Raw genomic sequence first — 18,227 nt, 5'->3', positions numbered from 1 at the left:
AGCAGGCATTTATAAAAAAAAAAAAGAAAAAAAGCAAAAATTAGAGAAAAAATACATTTGGTGGGATTTTAGAGAAGAAAATAAGAGTAATCACAGGAAACTTCAAAATCACAACTAGGGATAAAATTATATTTAAAAAAATGTCTGGTTCATTTTTATCCGTGGCTATCTGATTTGATCAAGTGTTCATCATGTTACAAAATATGTTGAAAAATAGTTTTAAAAAAAAAGAAGTAATAAAATAAAATGATGTGAAGACGGAATAAACTGTTTTATCTTGTTTCCTTAACCCAGTGCTTGGTTTACTAACTTGTTTGATGAAGAAATATTTGTTCTAACTTTAGAAAATGTTCAGCAAACGAAAAAAGATGAGAAAAGGATTGTCTTTTAAGGAAAACAGCAAATAGTGTAAACTTGGATGTTGCATTGTTTTGCTAAAATAAAAATAATAAAAAAATAAGGGTACGTTTAATTTAAAAAAAAAAATCAGATTTATGCTTTTATCTAAACTTGCAGTTGCACGTTTAGATATGAGCCACATGGCTCTATAACCAGGGTGAAATGGTCTGAGGGGAATCACAAGCACTCTCTCAGTTACACCAATCTAATTTTCTATTGTTAATTTGCATCTCCAAAAGCTCTAAAATAACTAACAGAGCAATTTTCTTTCTTTGTTTCTTTGTTTCTTTGTTTCTTTCTTTCTTTCTTTCTTTCTTTCTTTCTTTCTTTCTTTCTTTCTTTCTTTCTTTCTTGTGAGCGGAACAACGCCACTACTAATCCAACAACCTACTGATTATTGCTCTGTGATCTCTACGGAGCTCGTATTTCCCACGGCTCGTGAACGCAGCAGTAGTTGGTCACCGGGCTGCTGGCTGCCAGTCTGCGTCTTTAAAGGACGCCGCCGCAGCAGCAGCAGCAGGGCCCCCGCTAGCAGAGGCTCCCTGAACTACCAGCGCTGCTGCTGCATCTCTCAGGAGCCTCCAACACCTGCAGGTGGTTTCAGAAGCAGCAGCTGCTCTGCCTGGATTTAAGCCGGATCAAATCACTCTGAAGAGGCAGCGCCGCTATTGTTTTGTTTCTGTGTATTTGCTTCCACTTCCGGGCGGGTCTGCTCTTCATTGCCGGTGGAAGAAGGAGGAGAAGGAGGAGAAGTTCACCCGGCATCGATGCTTCGAGCTGGGAGGATGGAGGAGTTTGTAACGGAGGAGGAGGAGCCGTGGTACGACCAGCGGGACCTGGAGCAAGGTGAGGTCATCTTCGTGGTGGTGGGTGGGTCGCAGGGTTGCAAAATGCAGAATGAATGAATGAATGAATCTCTCTCCCGGTCTCATCCTCCGCTAATTATCGGGATCTCGTCGGGGAGGCATCCCGGAATAACCCTGCGTGAATGCTGCCTCTGTTTTCAGCTCCTTCCTCCGTCCTGGCACATCACTGTACTCACGCTGCTTGCTACTCCAAGCTTGCAAAGCAAAGATCTCCTTTTGTTTCGACATTATTTTAGAGATCCATTCGCCATTCTCAATCAGAAATATACATTTTGCTAATTTAGAATATGCTGCCAATGTATGGAATGCCACTTTACCATTTATTCAGACCATCCTCCAATATCAAGTTACTTGGATGCACAAATAAGTTTTATTGTACCTTCCTGTCCAGATACTAGATCTAATATTGGTTACATTTATTTTTTTCAGCACAACAGGAAAACATGACAATGCAGTATTTCTGCTGGATGTGATGATTACGTGGGTCAGCTGTGGGCATAAAGGGCTGCAAAGATGGCCAAAAACAGGCTTTTGGAAATTTGAACACATCTGAAATATTATCGCCTACCAAACATCGCATCTAAACAGTCCTGTGCAATAACAACTGGGATATGATGATATATTTTGCAGCTACAGTTGTGATTTAAATTCTCAAGCAAACAAAGTGCAAGACATTTGAAAATGCATCGAAAGAGACGTGAATAATTTTATTAAATGAACTCTAAACGTGACTTTTATCAGCTGCTGGTAATGACAGCTGAAAATACGCCACATAAGGCAGATGTTGAGATGGTGACATAAAGTTAAAGTATTTGTAGACTTGACAGCTATGAAAGTTAGTTCTCTTACGACTTACATGTGCGTTTCAAATAGATAAGCTTTAGATATCTGAAATGCAAATGTGAGTCATATCTTTAGATCTTAAAGTTAGGAAGAATTTATACATAAAACAAAAAAATATCTGGAGACAAAATCCTAATAAACATGGCTGGTGAAGATGAACTTTAGGCATCAAAAAGTAATTTTTTTCTCCTATGTATAGATTCAAAACATCACAGATGATTACAACCATAAAAACAAAGATGAAATATCTCGTTATTTTAATTTTTTTTGTAGATATTCACAATTAAGCGACAAATTAGCTTTTCACTGTTACAATTTAGCCAATTCTTTTTTTTTGTTTTTGTTTATTCAGAATAACACTGGTAAGGAAACTGGCTGCATGGAGTTAAAGTGTTATATTTCTGTAGTGCCTTTTTTTTGTAGAAAATGGCTTTATCTGACTGGATTTCTTGTTTTCTTCTGTCCACTTAGTTTTCCCTCTTGGCATTATTCTGGAGTTGAATGGCCGAATCAATCGCAAAACAACTTGTCTGAAAAACTATCTCAAATGTTTATTCTAGATAAAGGGGGAAAACGTAGTTGATAAATGCACCTGAACGCAACTGTTTACTATCGAAATGCATCTGAAGAACCTACTTGCGATTTTGAGGCTCTTGTGCAAGTATAATTGACTTGCGACCGAGATCAATCCTTCCCTGATGATTTAAATGGATTCACTTTAATTGGAGCAGAGCTTCCTCAGAGGCGAGATGAGAGCGTCCTCAACATCACCCCATCTCCTGATCACCTGCTGACCCAGAGAACCAAAGCGGCTTTGCATCTCATCACCACATTACGCTTCGTCGTCGTCGTCGTAAGAGGAGGAAATCAGGTGGATTTGACTCTCTGATGTTGCCATTATTCCGATCTGAGGTCGAAAAACATTAAATGTCTGAGCTGAGTAGAGCCCCTCCCTCCCTTCCCCCCTCGGGACAAAACGGGAGCAGAGATTTTGACGCTTCGGGGTCAGAGAGTGGATGGTGTTGTTATCATCATCATCCACACAATCATGGAGTTAGACCCCAGAAACGACGCTGTTATGCAACATCTTCGCCGCCGGCTCTTCTATTTTAAACCCCGCCGTGTTGATTACGATTCCACAAACTTCTGAAGTGTGTGTGTGTGTGTGTGTGTGTGTGTGTGTGTGTGTGTGTGTGTGTGTGTGTGTGTGTGTGTGCGCGCGCACGCGCGCAGAGGGCGTTTGCATGGTGATGCCATGCTTGTGCTGCTGGCGCTGCAGGGGGGAGCCCGAGTGTGATTCACACATCCCAGCGGAGGAACACGAGCAGCAGAACATATCTGATGTTTGGCCTTGTTTTTTTTTCCCTTTTTTTTCTCCTCCTTAAGGAGTTGCGTAACCCCCGCATTCGAGACTGCAGCCTGCAGCTGCTTCCCTCAGCGCAGAAGCAGAGATGAGCACTAAGTGCGTTCGATAAGTCTCGAAGATTTCCGATGCTTTCAGTAACGATGCTGTGATAAATGGCAGCTCTGAATTTCGTACCAGTAATCTGCAATAATCTGTAAGCGTGTTCCTGTCAGTGCTCGTCGCTGTGGTGAGGAAACACTCCCGAAAATGTCAGCGATTCTCTTTCTTGCCGTCTTTTCACTCCTCTAGTTCTGTTTTTTTTTTCTTTCTCCGGCTATGAACTCCCACCAGGGTTCTTCTTCCTCCAGTTTGGTCCAGTTTTAATCCTCTAAGCCTGGGAAAGTGCTGTCTGCAAACCTCTATGGCACAATCGCCATNTAGAGCCCCTCCCTCCCTTCCCCCCTCGGGACAAAACGGGAGCAGAGATTTTGACGCTTCGGGGTCAGAGAGTGGATGGTGTTGTTATCATCATCATCCACACAATCATGGAGTTAGACCCCAGAAACGACGCTGTTATGCAACATCTTCGCCGCCGGCTCTTCTATTTTAAACCCCGCCGTGTTGATTACGATTCCACAAACTTCTGAAGTGTGTGTGTGTGTGTGTGTGTGTGTGTGTGTGTGTGTGTGTGTGTGTGTGTGTGTGTGTGTGTGCGCGCGCACGCGCGCAGAGGGCGTTTGCATGGTGATGCCATGCTTGTGCTGCTGGCGCTGCAGGGGGGAGCCCGAGTGTGATTCACACATCCCAGCGGAGGAACACGAGCAGCAGAACATATCTGATGTTTGGCCTTGTTTTTTTTTCCCTTTTTTTTCTCCTCCTTAAGGAGTTGCGTAACCCCCGCATTCGAGACTGCAGCCTGCAGCTGCTTCCCTCAGCGCAGAAGCAGAGATGAGCACTAAGTGCGTTCGATAAGTCTCGAAGATTTCCGATGCTTTCAGTAACGATGCTGTGATAAATGGCAGCTCTGAATTTCGTACCAGTAATCTGCAATAATCTGTAAGCGTGTTCCTGTCAGTGCTCGTCGCTGTGGTGAGGAAACACTCCCGAAAATGTCAGCGATTCTCTTTCTTGCCGTCTTTTCACTCCTCTAGTTCTGTTTTTTTTTCTTTTTTCTCCGGCTATGAACTCCCACCAGGGTTCTTCTTCCTCCAGTTTTAATCTTCTAAGCCTGGGAAAGTGCTGTCTGCAAACCTCTATGGCACAATCGTCATTTAAAAAAAAAGAAAGAAAGAAAGAAAGGAAAAAAATGTGTAATTGAATTGATAGTACTAGTTCAACACATGACGCTAATGAAATAGCAAAAGTTTAGTTTTTTACATCAACCATGAAACGGCAGCATTTATCAAAAACATATTAAAATAGGCACAGATCACGTTCATGCCAGTTATTTTGCAGCTAACAGTTATTTTGATAATTATTCTACAGACTGTTTTGACGATTAATCGCTCATTTAAAAATTGGCACATTCTACAAATTGTTCACTTAACCCTTGTGTCTAGAAATGGGGTCCAACTGACCCCACACACCAGTCCTCTCACGCACAAGGGTTAACCACGTATTGTGTACAATATTAGAAATACTTTAAAAGATGCAAATAATTCCTTTTTTTTTTAATGACAAAAACAAATTATTGCTAAACTTTGTAACCTCCAACTAAAAAAAAAAAAATTCTAACAGCAGCCCTAATGTCACCATCAGTCCAGAGTAGTAGTAATATGTTGACTATTTTATGGATTAAACTGATTAGTAACTGGATAGCAAAAAGTACTTAATAGATTTTTTTTAAATCCAAATTTGAACCAGGTGAAACTAAAATTGTCACTGGTCTTTTTCTTTTTTAAATCTTAAATGCAAAATGTGTATATTTTTTGTACAGAGAGCTAAATTACTGCTGTGAATATGTTATTCTTTCAGCAAAACAGTTTTTTTTGTAGGTATGCTCCAGTTAACAATTAATCAATTACTAAATTAGTCGACGATCATCTTCAATAACCGATTAATCACTTCAGTCGACGATCATCTTCAATAACCGATTAATCACAATGAATCCGATTAATCACTTCAGTCGACGATCATCTTCAATAACCGATTAATCACAATGAATCCGATTAATCACTTCAGCCCTATTATTTATGCGAACAAATCTGCAACCATTTTCTTCCTCCTCCGTGTTTCACTGAGACAGACTTTCCTTACCGTCAGCAGCTGCTCTGAAAAAGCGGCGATGTTGTTGCTCTTCTAAAAGCAACCACAGATCGTCTATGTTTGTTCGTTTACGTCCGTCTTTCTGTCTCGGCTCTCGTTCAGACCTGCATTTGGCCGCGGAGCTCGGCAAGACTCTCCTCGAACGCAACAAGGAGCTGGAGGACTCTCTCCAGCAGATGTACATCAACAACGAGGAGCAAGTGCAAGAGATGGAGGTACGGCAGTCTCCCCAAGCATCCGTTTTTTTTTTTTCCCAACCATGTTCATTTTTTCACGTTTCAGGTCAGCGAGAGAAAATGTTTTTAACGTCGTTTTACATAACTAAAGATTTTTAGTATTTTTTATTTTCTACTCCTTTACAACAAGTTTTTGTTCTCATTCTAACTGCACCAATTTACTTGAATCATTTAGTCAGTTCTAGTTGCGGTTCTGGGTTGTTACCTTTCAGCAAGAAGGTCTTAGGTTTGAACCCTGCTGACAAAATTTTTGTGATTGCTTCGAGCCGTCCAAATGGTTCTTTGCGTTTTGTCGCGTTACACATGCACGATGAGACTGGAGCGAGACGATGTCCTGATGTCCTCTCTGGACGGACATCTTCTATAAATCGCTGCCCGCCACCTCTTCACGCCATCGAACATGCTTCGCTTCACAGTACCTGTCCAAGCAGCTGGAAATGCTGAGGGAGATGAACGAGCAGCACGCCAAGGTGTACGAGCAGCTGGACGTGACGGCCCGAGAGCTGGAGATCACCAACGAGAAGCTGGTGCTGGAGAGCAAGGCCTCGCAGCAGAAGATAGACAGGTGACCGCCGACCCATCCGACAGCCCATAATGAGACGGTTATTGGCGTATGCTGAGTTTTGACAGCTATTTTCCAAAGCAGTATGCAGAAATGTTGTAGAAAAACGGGGAACTTAAGCAGCAGCAGTGATTTCCCTCATGCTCATAAACCCGTTAGAGATTTCAGAGAGCCATTAACCCACACAGGGCTGGTATGTCAGGTATCGGGGAAGTTGTTTTTTTGTTGCTGTTCCTCTTGCGCAACCGCTCGTAACATGTTCAGAATTTTCTCTAATCGGAGATTAGACATTTACAAATCATGTTACTGGGGCCAACGGCTAATTATAACCCACCCACCCTCCACAATAGCTGCCTTTGTTCTTTCCGAGCAGATTAATCTGAGTTGTGTTTGTGCACTCAGGTTGACGGGCACCATGGAGACCCTGCAGAGTCAGGTGGACGGTCTCACGACTCGGGTGGAGGAGCTGCGGACCCTGGAGGAGCTGAGGGTGCGCAGAGAGAAGAAGGAGCGGCGCAAGACGGTCCACTCGTTCCCCTGCCTCAAGGAGCTCTGCACTGCTCCCAGGTTGCTGCAGCACACGCCGCAGTTTCTGTTCACCTCATTTCTATCCCAGCAGGACACTAGAAACTTCATCTAAAGGAAGTTTACAAGGCAAACTTTAAGTCATATCCGTTTACTGGAACCTTGTTCAAATCGATCCTCTTCCTGCCAATATAATGCAGTTGCGTGCAGATCAAATTATAGCATCCGAATCAGATGATCGTTCGGTTAGCAAAAACTGCTCCGTCTTTTAGGAAGCCCATCTGAACGCAACGAGGTATTGACTTTTCTCGCATTTATAACAAGCATCTAAGAAAGGAACTGCTAAGCTTGAACACTGACTAAACGCTCCAGCTCAGAGCCAGGAGTACTTTCTATGGGAACAAAAACAGATCATTTTTCTTTGATTATTTCAAACTATATTCTCTCTATTATAAAGTAGTCAGAATAAATTAAATGAAACAGTTTAGGAACCATTTAAACCAAAAAAGCTACATTGACATGTAAACCCGCAGGTCCTGAAGAACATAAACAGATGCAGAACCAGATTGTGAATGTACATCATGAGGGGCCTTTGGGTACAAAAGGTGTTCTCATTAATAAGCTTTGCATGGAGTGTGCTTATTACAACGAAGCGCACCCCATGCATTTGTTTCTAAGCCAGTGCTGTGACGCTTTCTTTAGATACGAGGACGGGTTCCTCTTGGCCAACCCTGGCAGCGTTGACCTGGTGGAGCGGCAGCCTCTGGACGAGGAAAACGACCGCCTCAGAGACATCGTGTCCTCCCTGCACTCGGCCATGGCCTCGGAGCGGTCGAAGCGGGAGAGCGTGGAGCGGGAGTGCGCCGTGGTGCTGCAGGAGTTCGAGCAGCTGGAGCAGCGCCTGCTGGGCGCCGAGGGCTGCAAGCTGCGGGTCCAGGAGCTCGAGGCAGAGCTGCTGGAGATGCAGCAGCTCCGGAAGTCCAGGGTGTGCCTCATCGGGGACATGGAGGACGGCTTGGAGACACTGCTCGGCAACGGCCCCGAGACGGACACCCCGGAGGAGGAAGGCGGGCTGGAGGAGGGCGGTGAAGCCGAGGGAGGAGCCGGGCAGCAAGGCGGAGGCCCGGTGCGGAAGAGCTGCAGCGACACGGCCCTGAACACCATCTCGGCCGCGTCCGGCCGGCGCCAGGGCGGCTACCCGCTTCAGGGCAACGGCACCCGCAAACGGGGCATGTCCATCCTGCGGGAGGTGGACGAGCAATACCACGCCCTGCTGGAGAAGTACGAGGAGCTGCTGGGGAAGTGCAGGCGCCACGAGGAGACGCTGTGCCACGCCGGGGTGCAGACGTCGCGGCCCGTCTCCAGAGACCCCTCCGTGAGGGAGTACAACATGAGCTCAGCGGAGCCTTCCACGTCCGGGGCCGGCGCCGTCGGCCCCCCGACGCCTCCGCAGACCCCCTCCACCCCGGAGGCGCTGGAGGGCATCAGCAGGCAGGTGGAGCAGGTGGACAAGCGGCTGAGTCAGAACACGCCGGAGTACAAAGCGCTGTTCAAGGAGATCTTCTCCCGGCTGCAGAAGACCAAGAGGGACATGAACTCCCCGAAGAGCCGAAAGACTCACAAATAAAACTGAACTCCCCCCCTCAACCCCACAAGAAGAACCTAAATGCACTGAGAAAAGCTCAAGCTAATTTACAAAGCATTACCTCACAGTTCAGCTGCTGAAGTATAGGAAACGCTGCTTATTCATGTAAAACTGCCAAACGTTATTTTGCTGCGCAGGACGTCTTATACAGGCCAGAGATCAGAAGGTAAAGATGGTTTTGTTTTGTTTCTGTAATCGAGATGTCGGAGTGATTGACTGTTTCAATAATAAGCCAAATGAACCTAAAGCAGAAAGCGTGAGGGGCTTTGGACATTTCCAGCATGTACTTGTTTATAACATCACTAAATGCTTAAAAAAATGAATAAATAAAATCACAAGCTTTAAAACTAAAGCAAATCTTAATGTTTTATATTTAATTTTCTTTTCCTGGATATGATGAATTCAGAGAGTCGGCAAATAAATTACATCTGAAGTTTACTTGCACACACTGCAGGACCATAATTATTCATACAGCTTCTTTAATATCTCCTCAAAAAGTCTCAGTAAATTTAATTGTGTTTTTGTTGCCATCAACAAGCTTCAGACAAAAGCTTTGGGTGGATATTTAGCCACTCCTTGGGAATGTTGGTAGTTTTTATTTACATTGTTACGTTCTTGGCATGGACTTTGTTCTTAAGGAGTTTTGAAAAGGTCAATAGAGGTCAGGGCTTTGGGAGGGCCAGTCTAAACCAACGTTCAGTTTATTTTACATAACATCTAACCAAAACAATGCTATCATGCACTTTACAAAAAAAAATGTTAATACATTCAGCAATTAAGATTTCAATGATTTAATTATTTTAAAATGCGTTTAGAAGAGAGAAACAGAAAAAAATAAAACTTGTGCACCAATTTTTTTTTTCATGTTTCAGATTTTCTATAATCAGACATTTAATAGAACATAAATCTCAGAATCACGCCATTTCTGATCAGATCTACACAGTAAATCACAAATTAAGACCAAAGTACTGGATGATAATCTAAAATCATTTAAATGCAACTTCTGCGGTTTGAACAAAAACAAGCGACACACACACACACGCCCAGTCTGAACACTTTAATTTGAACACCAGAGATCCATAAACTGTAGGCAATACAGACAGCACACAATAAGTTTAACCCACCTCACCGAGAAGAACCGTCAGCCCCGTGACACACGAGGCTAAACGAGGCCAAACTGACGTTCATTTACATATGGAGTGTATAAAACGAGAAAACACCTAGCATGGCCAGCTGTGTGTTCAACCGCTAACGTGCTTAAAGGCTGAGGTTTGGGTACTGATTGAGAGACGATGGGTCTGGAGGCACAGTCAGCAGAAATAATCTCCACGTCGTAAAGTGAAAGGTTTAACGCGTCCTGTATTCGATTCAGCATAGAAGACACAGCGATCGGGACTCTTAGAGTTCAGTTTTAGATTTTCAGACCACTACAAAGAAAAATGAAGAAATGAATGTTATCCAACAAAATGTGTACTGGAGTAATTAAACCTGAAGCAAAGACAAACTCTTAGCTCTGATTCCATGTGTTAAAACAGGCTCACATACTCAGAAGGCAAATGGCTCAACAATTTTTTTTCCTAGATCTTCATAACTGCTATTAAGGCCACGTAGATGCTAATAAGAAAAAAAAAGGAAAATAATAAAATACCTGATAGGGTGAGAACGAGCGGCAGCTAAAGCTAAATGGGGCTTGTGGGGTGGTTAGAGGTAACTGTTTCCCCCTGTTCTCCGAGTAGATTATATCAAGATCCAAACTATTTGGAAGTCCAACTAGTTTTAACGAGACCCAAGTACGTATAATCTGCTCAGAGGCTTTAGCTGGGCTCTGTTCAAGAGTTACGTCCAGCAGTGATTGCTAAATCTGCGCTAGCAGGCGTTCTGCGTGCTGCTGCCCGAGGCAGACCATGATGATTACACAGAACAATGAAAAATGTTAGGAAAAGAAAGAATTGGTGGTACAGGGGGAGAGGAAATCCTACACTGATGGGTTTTTTTTTCCTCCACCGTTTTCTCTTGTATAACAAACCATCTTGAAAATCTGGATTGTGCACAGTTTGCTTTCTCCATTTTTGAGGATTTAATACTTTATCAGAAAAGGGTGGGTGTAAACGAATTAATTGTTACAATTGAGGGAATGATGATGAATGACGTGATTAAAAGCTAGAAACAAAAGGTGCGAGAGCGGAAGGGAGGGCTGTGATGGACGGAGAGAGCAGAAGCCTAAGACGACATAATGCGGAGAGAAATCCTTGGAATGACAGCAAGACGAGGAAAGGCTGGAAAAACGCCGAGCGGGGAGGAAAGTGAACGAGACGCAGCGGGAAAAAAATCAGTCTTTCCAGTCCTTCTTGATAGCGAGGCTCCACTCCCAGGAGAGATGGTCGTACTTGTCGTCGTCTGTGAACTTGGACTTGATGTTGTAAGTGCCGCGGGCCAGCATCCCTTTGGGGGCTTCCTCCAGGGTGGTGAGGAACTCGTATTCCTCGTCCGGTCTCGGGCCATAGCTTCCCACCATGTAGTCCGACTTATCCACTGCAGACAAGAAAAGGAGGGAAAGGAGACAGTGGCATGAGCAGAACATCCAGAATCTAGAAAAGGAGAATCCTTCTGACCACTTTCCTTCTCCAGATAAGATACTGACAGCTCAGAAACAGTCCAAACATCCCCACCTTCCGATATAAGTTGCTCTAAACAGATGCATCTGAACAAGTGAGTCATAAAAGTTCATTTCTGTAATTCAATCCAAAAACAGAAACTTTGTTTGGACAAACATCCCTTAGCAAGTTGCACTTTGACCCCGCTGTTTTTCTTGGCATTAACAAACTTCTGCCATTGGTCTGGCTTCACATCTGACCATTTTTATTAGAAATGATGGGAAATGTGTTGGTTTCCTGGTATTGAAACCAACACATTCACTTTTTTCATTCATCAAACTGTGAAAAAAAGGGGAAACATGTTCTGGAAAATACGTTACATCCAAGCCTGCAAGCAGAAGGGACTGGTTCATATAGCAAATGGTAAAACTACATGTTTTGTTTTAAAACTCATAGAAACAGGAAGCATGTTATATAAGGGATTCTGATATTTCTCCACCTGCACTGAGTTTTTGGTGGCTTTAACTTCGAATTGCAACCAATTTAGAATAAAAAAAAAAACACAAAACATCTTTACCTTTGACTCCTTTCCTGAATGTTTGCTGATTGTATCTCAGACCTGAAACGATCTCTTTGTTCACCTGCAAAAAGCATCATGCATTATGCCTTCAGCAATCATTAAAAGAAAAAAAAAATCACCATAAATTTCAAAACATCCAGCTGTTCTAGACTAACAGAGATGCACAGAATGAGAGAACCATTACCTTGAAGTTGATCTTTATTCTGTACTCAACTCCCTCCTTCAGTGTGAATGGGTGCTTCTTGAAGTTCTCCAGGTCTCCTGAAATGTAGAAAATAAAAGAAAAATTTATTTTAGATATAAAAAAAACTTGGAACAAATTGTTTGCTTCAGTCTTAAACATTCTTCGTTTTCGTGAGATGGTGAGTGCACCGTCCACCAGGGGGCGCAGTGAATAAAAACAGGCAGCAGTTTTCCTTCCTTGTTATACCCATTTTGACCACTGAGAGGGGACAAAGTGCGCCATCAGGAAGTGGCTAATTAACCCACTTCCATAAGAATCTCCTCATTGCTAATTAGCAGGCTAATGACGCAGCGTCTAAATTTGCGCAGAGGGAAGGGACTGCTTACTGTCTGCAGTGATTGGACTTCCTTCAGTATGAGGACAGCGGTAATGCTCCTCCTCCTGCCCTTTGACCTCTAAAACCTGCAGCTGAACAGTACTTACCCTGCAGGTCAAGGATCAAGGGAGCGGGTGCATTTTCACACATCAGCGTCATCCGTGTCACCTGGACATTTGGTGCAGTGGGATCTAGTAAAGAGAAAAGTTAAATAAATGATGGGCACCGTGCGTTTTCTTCCTCTAAAAGCACTCATTAGGCAACATCTTCCTTCAGCTGATTATTTGGACATCACATTGTTGTTCTTCAGACACATCCTGAGGACTGTTTCCTTTTTCAGCCACAAAAAAATAAATAAATTCCACAGAAGTTTGTTTTTTTTTTTTTTGGGAGGGGGGGGGAGGAATGTTAGGATGAACAACAACAGACTAGGACATAATTGTGAAACAAAACAATAAATACAAATTAAAATCAGAAAATGTGGTGTGTATTTATATTCCCTCTAAATCAATAATTGTTAGAACCACCTTGCGGTGTAATTACAGCTCCAAGTTACTTCTGGTTGCTCTCTGCACAGACATTTTTGCCTCTTCTTTGCTGCAAAGTAGCTCAACCAGATTGGAATGAAAGAGTGAACATTTTTTAAATTCTTCACTCAAATTCTAAAAAGGATTTCCGCCTGGACTTTGACGGGTTACTCTGGGGAATTCACAATAACAAATAAAAGGGGATTAAAAGCCAAACAATCTTTATTAGAAAAGCTCTCATGTGCTGGTCAATCACATAAAGCCTAAAAGAGCAATGCTGTTTCACTGTGAAGAGCTCAAAAGGTGCACACTTTTCCAAAACACTGTAAAAGTTTGGCATATTCAAAAACTGCCTGTAGTGATGGCATGCGGAGATAAATGGAAACTTCTGACATGTGACATCAGTTTAATCTCGTATAACCATCTTTGTTTATATGAGGAGGCCCTACAACACATGGAGGTATTAACCCATCATTAAGCCCAAAGCAAAAGAAGATGGAGGTGCTGTTTGGCTTGGCAAAGCCTTTGCAACACTCGGATGTTTGCATGATGAAGTAGATGGGACTCATTGCTCTCTGTCAGGCGGGATAAATATTCGTATGCGAGGATGTCGATCTCAGTTGCCCTGTTTTCACAACAAACAGCTGACATTCGATGATGGAAACAACCGACGGGCCAAACGGAGCGGATAAACGAGTCGGGTCGGCACGAACCTGCGACCACGGCAGCCTTGCCCAGCAGCGCCTCCTTGTACTTCCGCAGGCTCTCGTCATCTTTGTCCAGCTCCTGGATCTCCTGTAAGCTCTTCTGTGCGGGAGGTTTGTAGTTTATGTCCGATTCTTTCTCCTCGTTGGCCGCGGCAATCTCTTTCAGCTGCTCCGGTGTGAGGTCCTGCTCTGCCATGGTGCGCTAGACTGTGGCGACAGAGAGGGAGGGAACGATAAAAAAATGGAGGAAACGGAGGGGCTCCTTTTTATTTTTTTAAATGAAAACTACAAGTGAAGCAAAGAGGCAAAGAGTCATGGCTGCTGAGAGGAACCTCTGTGAACTTTGACCTGAGGACACAAGCTCATGTACAAACAAAGGCAGGTTTACACAATGAAGCACAACATAATTTAAACACTTCTAAGCACAATTAGTCATAGTCAGGTTGGTTTAAATGGCATAACTTAGACTAGCAACAATCACAAAGAATTAATAAAGTTGCATTAAAAAAAAAGAAACCTCGTCATTCTCCATCTATAAAGGCATCAACTAACAAGCAGAAGGTACTTTAATGAACTTTTACACTTTGATAAAATCAAATAAAGGTCATTACATGTGTTTGACGCATTAATGACCTCAAAGTTCCTTTTTTTATTATTATAACCCACTAGCTCTACGAAAGATCCTGCAACAGCGCCTGCATTTTCTCTTGTGTGCAAAATACAAGGATCTCAAAGAAAAGCGGAAATCGGTATTGACCTGAAAACTTGATCGGTACATATCTTGTTGCAGAGCCCTGGTAATGTTGGAGTAAAATTAATGAGAACAGCTGGTGAACACATGCAGAGCAAAACTTAATGAGAGCCAAGCAACACCTGCAAACAACAGCTGGATTACACTGCAGCCATAATGTGGTTCTTGACTTATTCTGGTTTAAGACCTGAAGATGGGAACACACAAATCAGCTTAATGTTTTATTTTTTATTTTTTGGGTGGTAAAAAAAAAAAAAAAACATTTCCTTAATTTAAAGAAGTGACCCTCAATATGAAGCCTACAGCAGATTTACCTGCTGGCTCCTTTCAGCCAACAAGAAAACACCCTCAAGCACCTCAGTGACGTTTTTCCAAAAATTCAATGTTGAAAAGGCCCGGCTTCACGAGTCAAGCAAGGATTTGAAAAAAAAATAAAACAAAGGATAAAGAGTTGATCAAGAGCGAGAAAGATCTGCGACTCCATTAATTACATAAAATGGGTGAGAAGGAGATTGGTGCTGAATGTTGGTAAAGCTGGAAGCAGAACTGTTCTGAAGAGAAAGAGGAAGGTGTCAGGACAAACAGTTTCCTCGTGTTACAAATTACTCTTCCCCTATGAAGACAATCATTTCGCCCTCTAATTTATGACTCTCGTTAATCCGTTTCACATGCCAGGCGCTGTTTGTCAAACACAGACAGTCAAACAGACCTAAAACTCTCAGAAGGCAAACAATCGTGACTGATGCCAGCTGATGAGGCCAGCTGCACCTGTTCAGAGGAGGCAGAACACTTGGGAGTCCAAAGCAAATACGCTGCTGCTCATCTGTGTCCAAACCTCCACACATGTGGCGATTAGGAGCTCTGAACGCAGCTCGGTTTTCCCAACTAAGGGCCTCGGCGCACCCAAAAAAAAAAAAAGTCCAAAAATTCCTTTGAAAGCGAGTGCATGTTTGGGCTGGTCAGCGGTGCGAGATTGTTTGGAGGGAAACCAGGAGCAGATAAGGCAGCGGTGCTGTAATTTTCGTTCTTCAAGAGCTTGGGGAGCAGGTTGCTGGCTTTTTTTTTCTTCTCTCTTCTCTTTTCTCGCTTCCTCTGCTTGACTCGTCTTGCAGCAACGCAGTGCAGCAGCATACCAAGCTGTCCCACAGCAGGAAGTGCTCAGTCAACTCAGCGACACACAACGCTCTACTGGAAACTACTGAAGAGGTCGCGCAGTTTGGTTTGAACTTCCCCATCTTAACTTGGATGTTTGTGTGACCACTGATCCCAAATTGTGCACTTATTTTAAGACAGTCATGTTCTCTTTTTGTTGTTAAAATTAACGCAGGCAGATGAGATAAAACAAGAAGCAGGAGCAAATACAAATCTGCTTAAACTGCATTTTTAAAAGGTCCTTTTAATGGGATGCAGCAGAAGGTGCTCTGCAGCCGCACACTGGTTCTCAGAAAACTTTCACTGATTGCACAATTTGACAAGAGAATGGAAACTAAAAGAGCAGCAACCACCACACTTTTTAAAAATTGCAGTGACTAAAAACTACAAAATTTTAAAGTTAAAACGAGCTCATCTGTAAAGCAGTAGACTGCCGGCTAGCATGGCTAACCAGGCAGCCTTTACCAGGTGGCGAGTATATAGTTAAAATAAGCTGTAGTAACATGTATGACTGGAAATTACAAAAATAAAACTGAATTTAGCTAGTGTTTATATTTAAATACCTTTTTTTTTTTTAAAAAATTAAAATACCCATAAATGACTGGGTTTTGTTAAACATGAATCAGCCTGATGAACACTGCATTGATTTATGCAGTGTGTTGAGCCAATTGTTTCTAAAGTGTTATGCAATAATGACAATATATCACATTACTTAGAGATGCCTTCTTAATCAAATGTGGCATTGCTGGTTTAGTCATTTAAAAAGGCCCACATGCTCCATATAACAGTCAAACAATGCTGACATCATCACCTTTACAATGACAGCCATTTTTTTCTCTCTCTCTATCTCCCTCTCTCTCCAGTCTCCAACAATGCGAGCTGTGGGTAAAGTTGCCAGAAAGAGGCCCTGTCATTGTTGGGCCTGCTGGGAATAAGCCCTTGCGGTCATGGGACTGAACGTTCTGCTGAACTTGGGAGTCTCGGCCGCCACCTGAACAGCTCCGCAGCCTGGATAAACTGTTTGCCTGAGCGGACTGAGCAAGCAGCAGAAAGTTACAAACACTCCAGACTTGGCAGCGGCTCAGGCGGGAGATTAGGCCCGTTCCTTAGGAACGACGCGGAGGCTCTCGAGACGTTGAGTTATGGCTGAGAAGGCGTTTTTGTTTTTTCTTTTTTCCCTGCAAAGTAGAATTTTGCTGATTAAGGGAGAATTGTTAGCAAGTGGGTCAGCTGTCCTTTCTGTCCTTTTGTGGACAAACTGCTTTGACCGTCACCTGAGACACAGTCTCCCCCCCTGCGTGGCTGTAGCGTCCATGTTGCTGATGCGAGGTATTACATCGATACCCAAACTAATCAAGCACTACCGTTTGAGAAAGTTCAGTTTTCACAGGGCTGAGCAGCGATCATAAACATGTTATTCTCCTTTAATAAAATCATCAAATTGCCTCCAGTTTTATGACCTGCTACCTTTTTAACGCTGCTTCTGATTTATTGTGAGTATACAACATGCAATTTAATCTCTTCCTTATTCACCGTCATTTACAAAATGTTTGAAGTGAAGCTAAAACATAAAACCCGGTCAGGCAAGATTTCAGAGCTCCATCCACAAACAAGTCTGGCGGGGTTGGGTGTTTATGTTCACGCTTTCCATTAAAAGGTCAGAGACAGACTGGCCAGGAAGCAACAACAAAAATACGCAAATGAAGCTGAAATAGTAACTGTAGTAAGAGTTGAGATGCACCACTCGAGCTCTTCCTTCCCGGTACAGATTTCTGTGTTTTCTTGGAAGTCTGCCCCGTCGGTTCAGTTGTTCCATGTGACAGAAAACACCATCGACTGCAGGTTCTTTGAGGGAGGTGCTCGTTTTAAATCAAACATAAGACTAAATTACAAGGTTACAGCAAATCATGCACCCAGGCAATCATATCTGGATTAGATATATTCTTCTGTTACGTTTATTTCAATTAGAGGAGCAAACCTCGTGCTGTTGGGTGGTGTGTTTATAATCTGAAAATGGCTCTAAGTTTTTGTTTTGATACATTTAAGGGCAAAAGCCATCTGTGATTTTTACCAAATGACTGGTGCATCTCCATTTCAGTTTCAGTTTTGGATTCTTGATGCTTAGACGTTATTGAGAAAGAAAGAAAGAAAGAAAGAAAGAACAACTTTAAAGCGAGCTATGGCACCTTCTGCTTTACAAGTGTTCAATGTTAAACTTTATGTTCAACATAACCACTCAATTTTCCCCAACTCAGTGAGAATAATCAAAACCATTGTGACTTTAACACGGCCGTTAACTTGGTGGTTTTGTTCTTTCAGAGCCGCTGTAACACAGACCGCTACAGGAGATTCTTGCCGCCCACAGCCATTGCAATCTACAACAACTCTTCAAAGAAACTTTGATAATATGAGTTGCAACATTTCATTTCTCTCTTAGGAATAATAAAGGATTTTTGAAGCTCTAACCCAACTTTTTTGTTTTTTTTAGAGCAACATATGTGTTTGTGGGGATCTATTTTTATGCTTTAACAGATGTATTGCCACACTGTTTTATCATAACAGTTAAGAAGAAAAAAATATAATGATGCAATTTTAAACCCAACAGCAACCCCTCATTGACATAAAAGCAGCCACAGATGCAGACCTAATGTTGCGAGTTTTGTCCAAGAT

General features: G+C 42.8%; 2 protein-coding genes across 2 annotated transcripts; one reads left to right on the top strand and one right to left on the bottom strand.

Annotated features, from left to right (window-relative positions):
- Positions 1-784: 784 nt before the first annotated feature.
- Positions 785-10,307, top strand: cdr2l (cerebellar degeneration-related protein 2-like). Its single transcript, XM_007574202.2, has 5 exons — positions 785-1,245; positions 5,821-5,933; positions 6,371-6,519; positions 6,919-7,083; positions 7,744-10,307. The coding sequence occupies exons 1-5, from the start codon at positions 1,167-1,169 to the stop codon at positions 8,666-8,668; spliced, it is 1,431 nt and encodes a 476-aa protein (XP_007574264.1). The 5' UTR covers positions 785-1,166; the 3' UTR covers positions 8,669-10,307.
- Positions 9,729-13,881, bottom strand: LOC103153323 (rho GDP-dissociation inhibitor 1-like). Its single transcript, XM_007574203.2, has 5 exons — positions 13,661-13,881; positions 12,528-12,611; positions 12,045-12,121; positions 11,858-11,921; positions 9,729-11,218 (listed from the first exon to the last, which is right to left on the bottom strand). The coding sequence occupies exons 1-5, from the start codon at positions 13,848-13,850 to the stop codon at positions 11,016-11,018; spliced, it is 618 nt and encodes a 205-aa protein (XP_007574265.1). The 5' UTR covers positions 13,851-13,881; the 3' UTR covers positions 9,729-11,015.
- Positions 13,882-18,227: the final 4,346 nt, after the last annotated feature.

This window comes from Poecilia formosa, unplaced genomic scaffold, assembly GCF_000485575.1.
Source record: "Poecilia formosa unplaced genomic scaffold, Poecilia_formosa-5.1.2 Scaffold346, whole genome shotgun sequence".
Classification (NCBI taxonomy): domain Eukaryota; kingdom Metazoa; phylum Chordata; class Actinopteri; order Cyprinodontiformes; family Poeciliidae; genus Poecilia; species Poecilia formosa.
The sequence above is the reverse complement of the archived record's forward strand: the minus strand, read 5'-3'. Positions and strand labels throughout refer to the sequence as shown.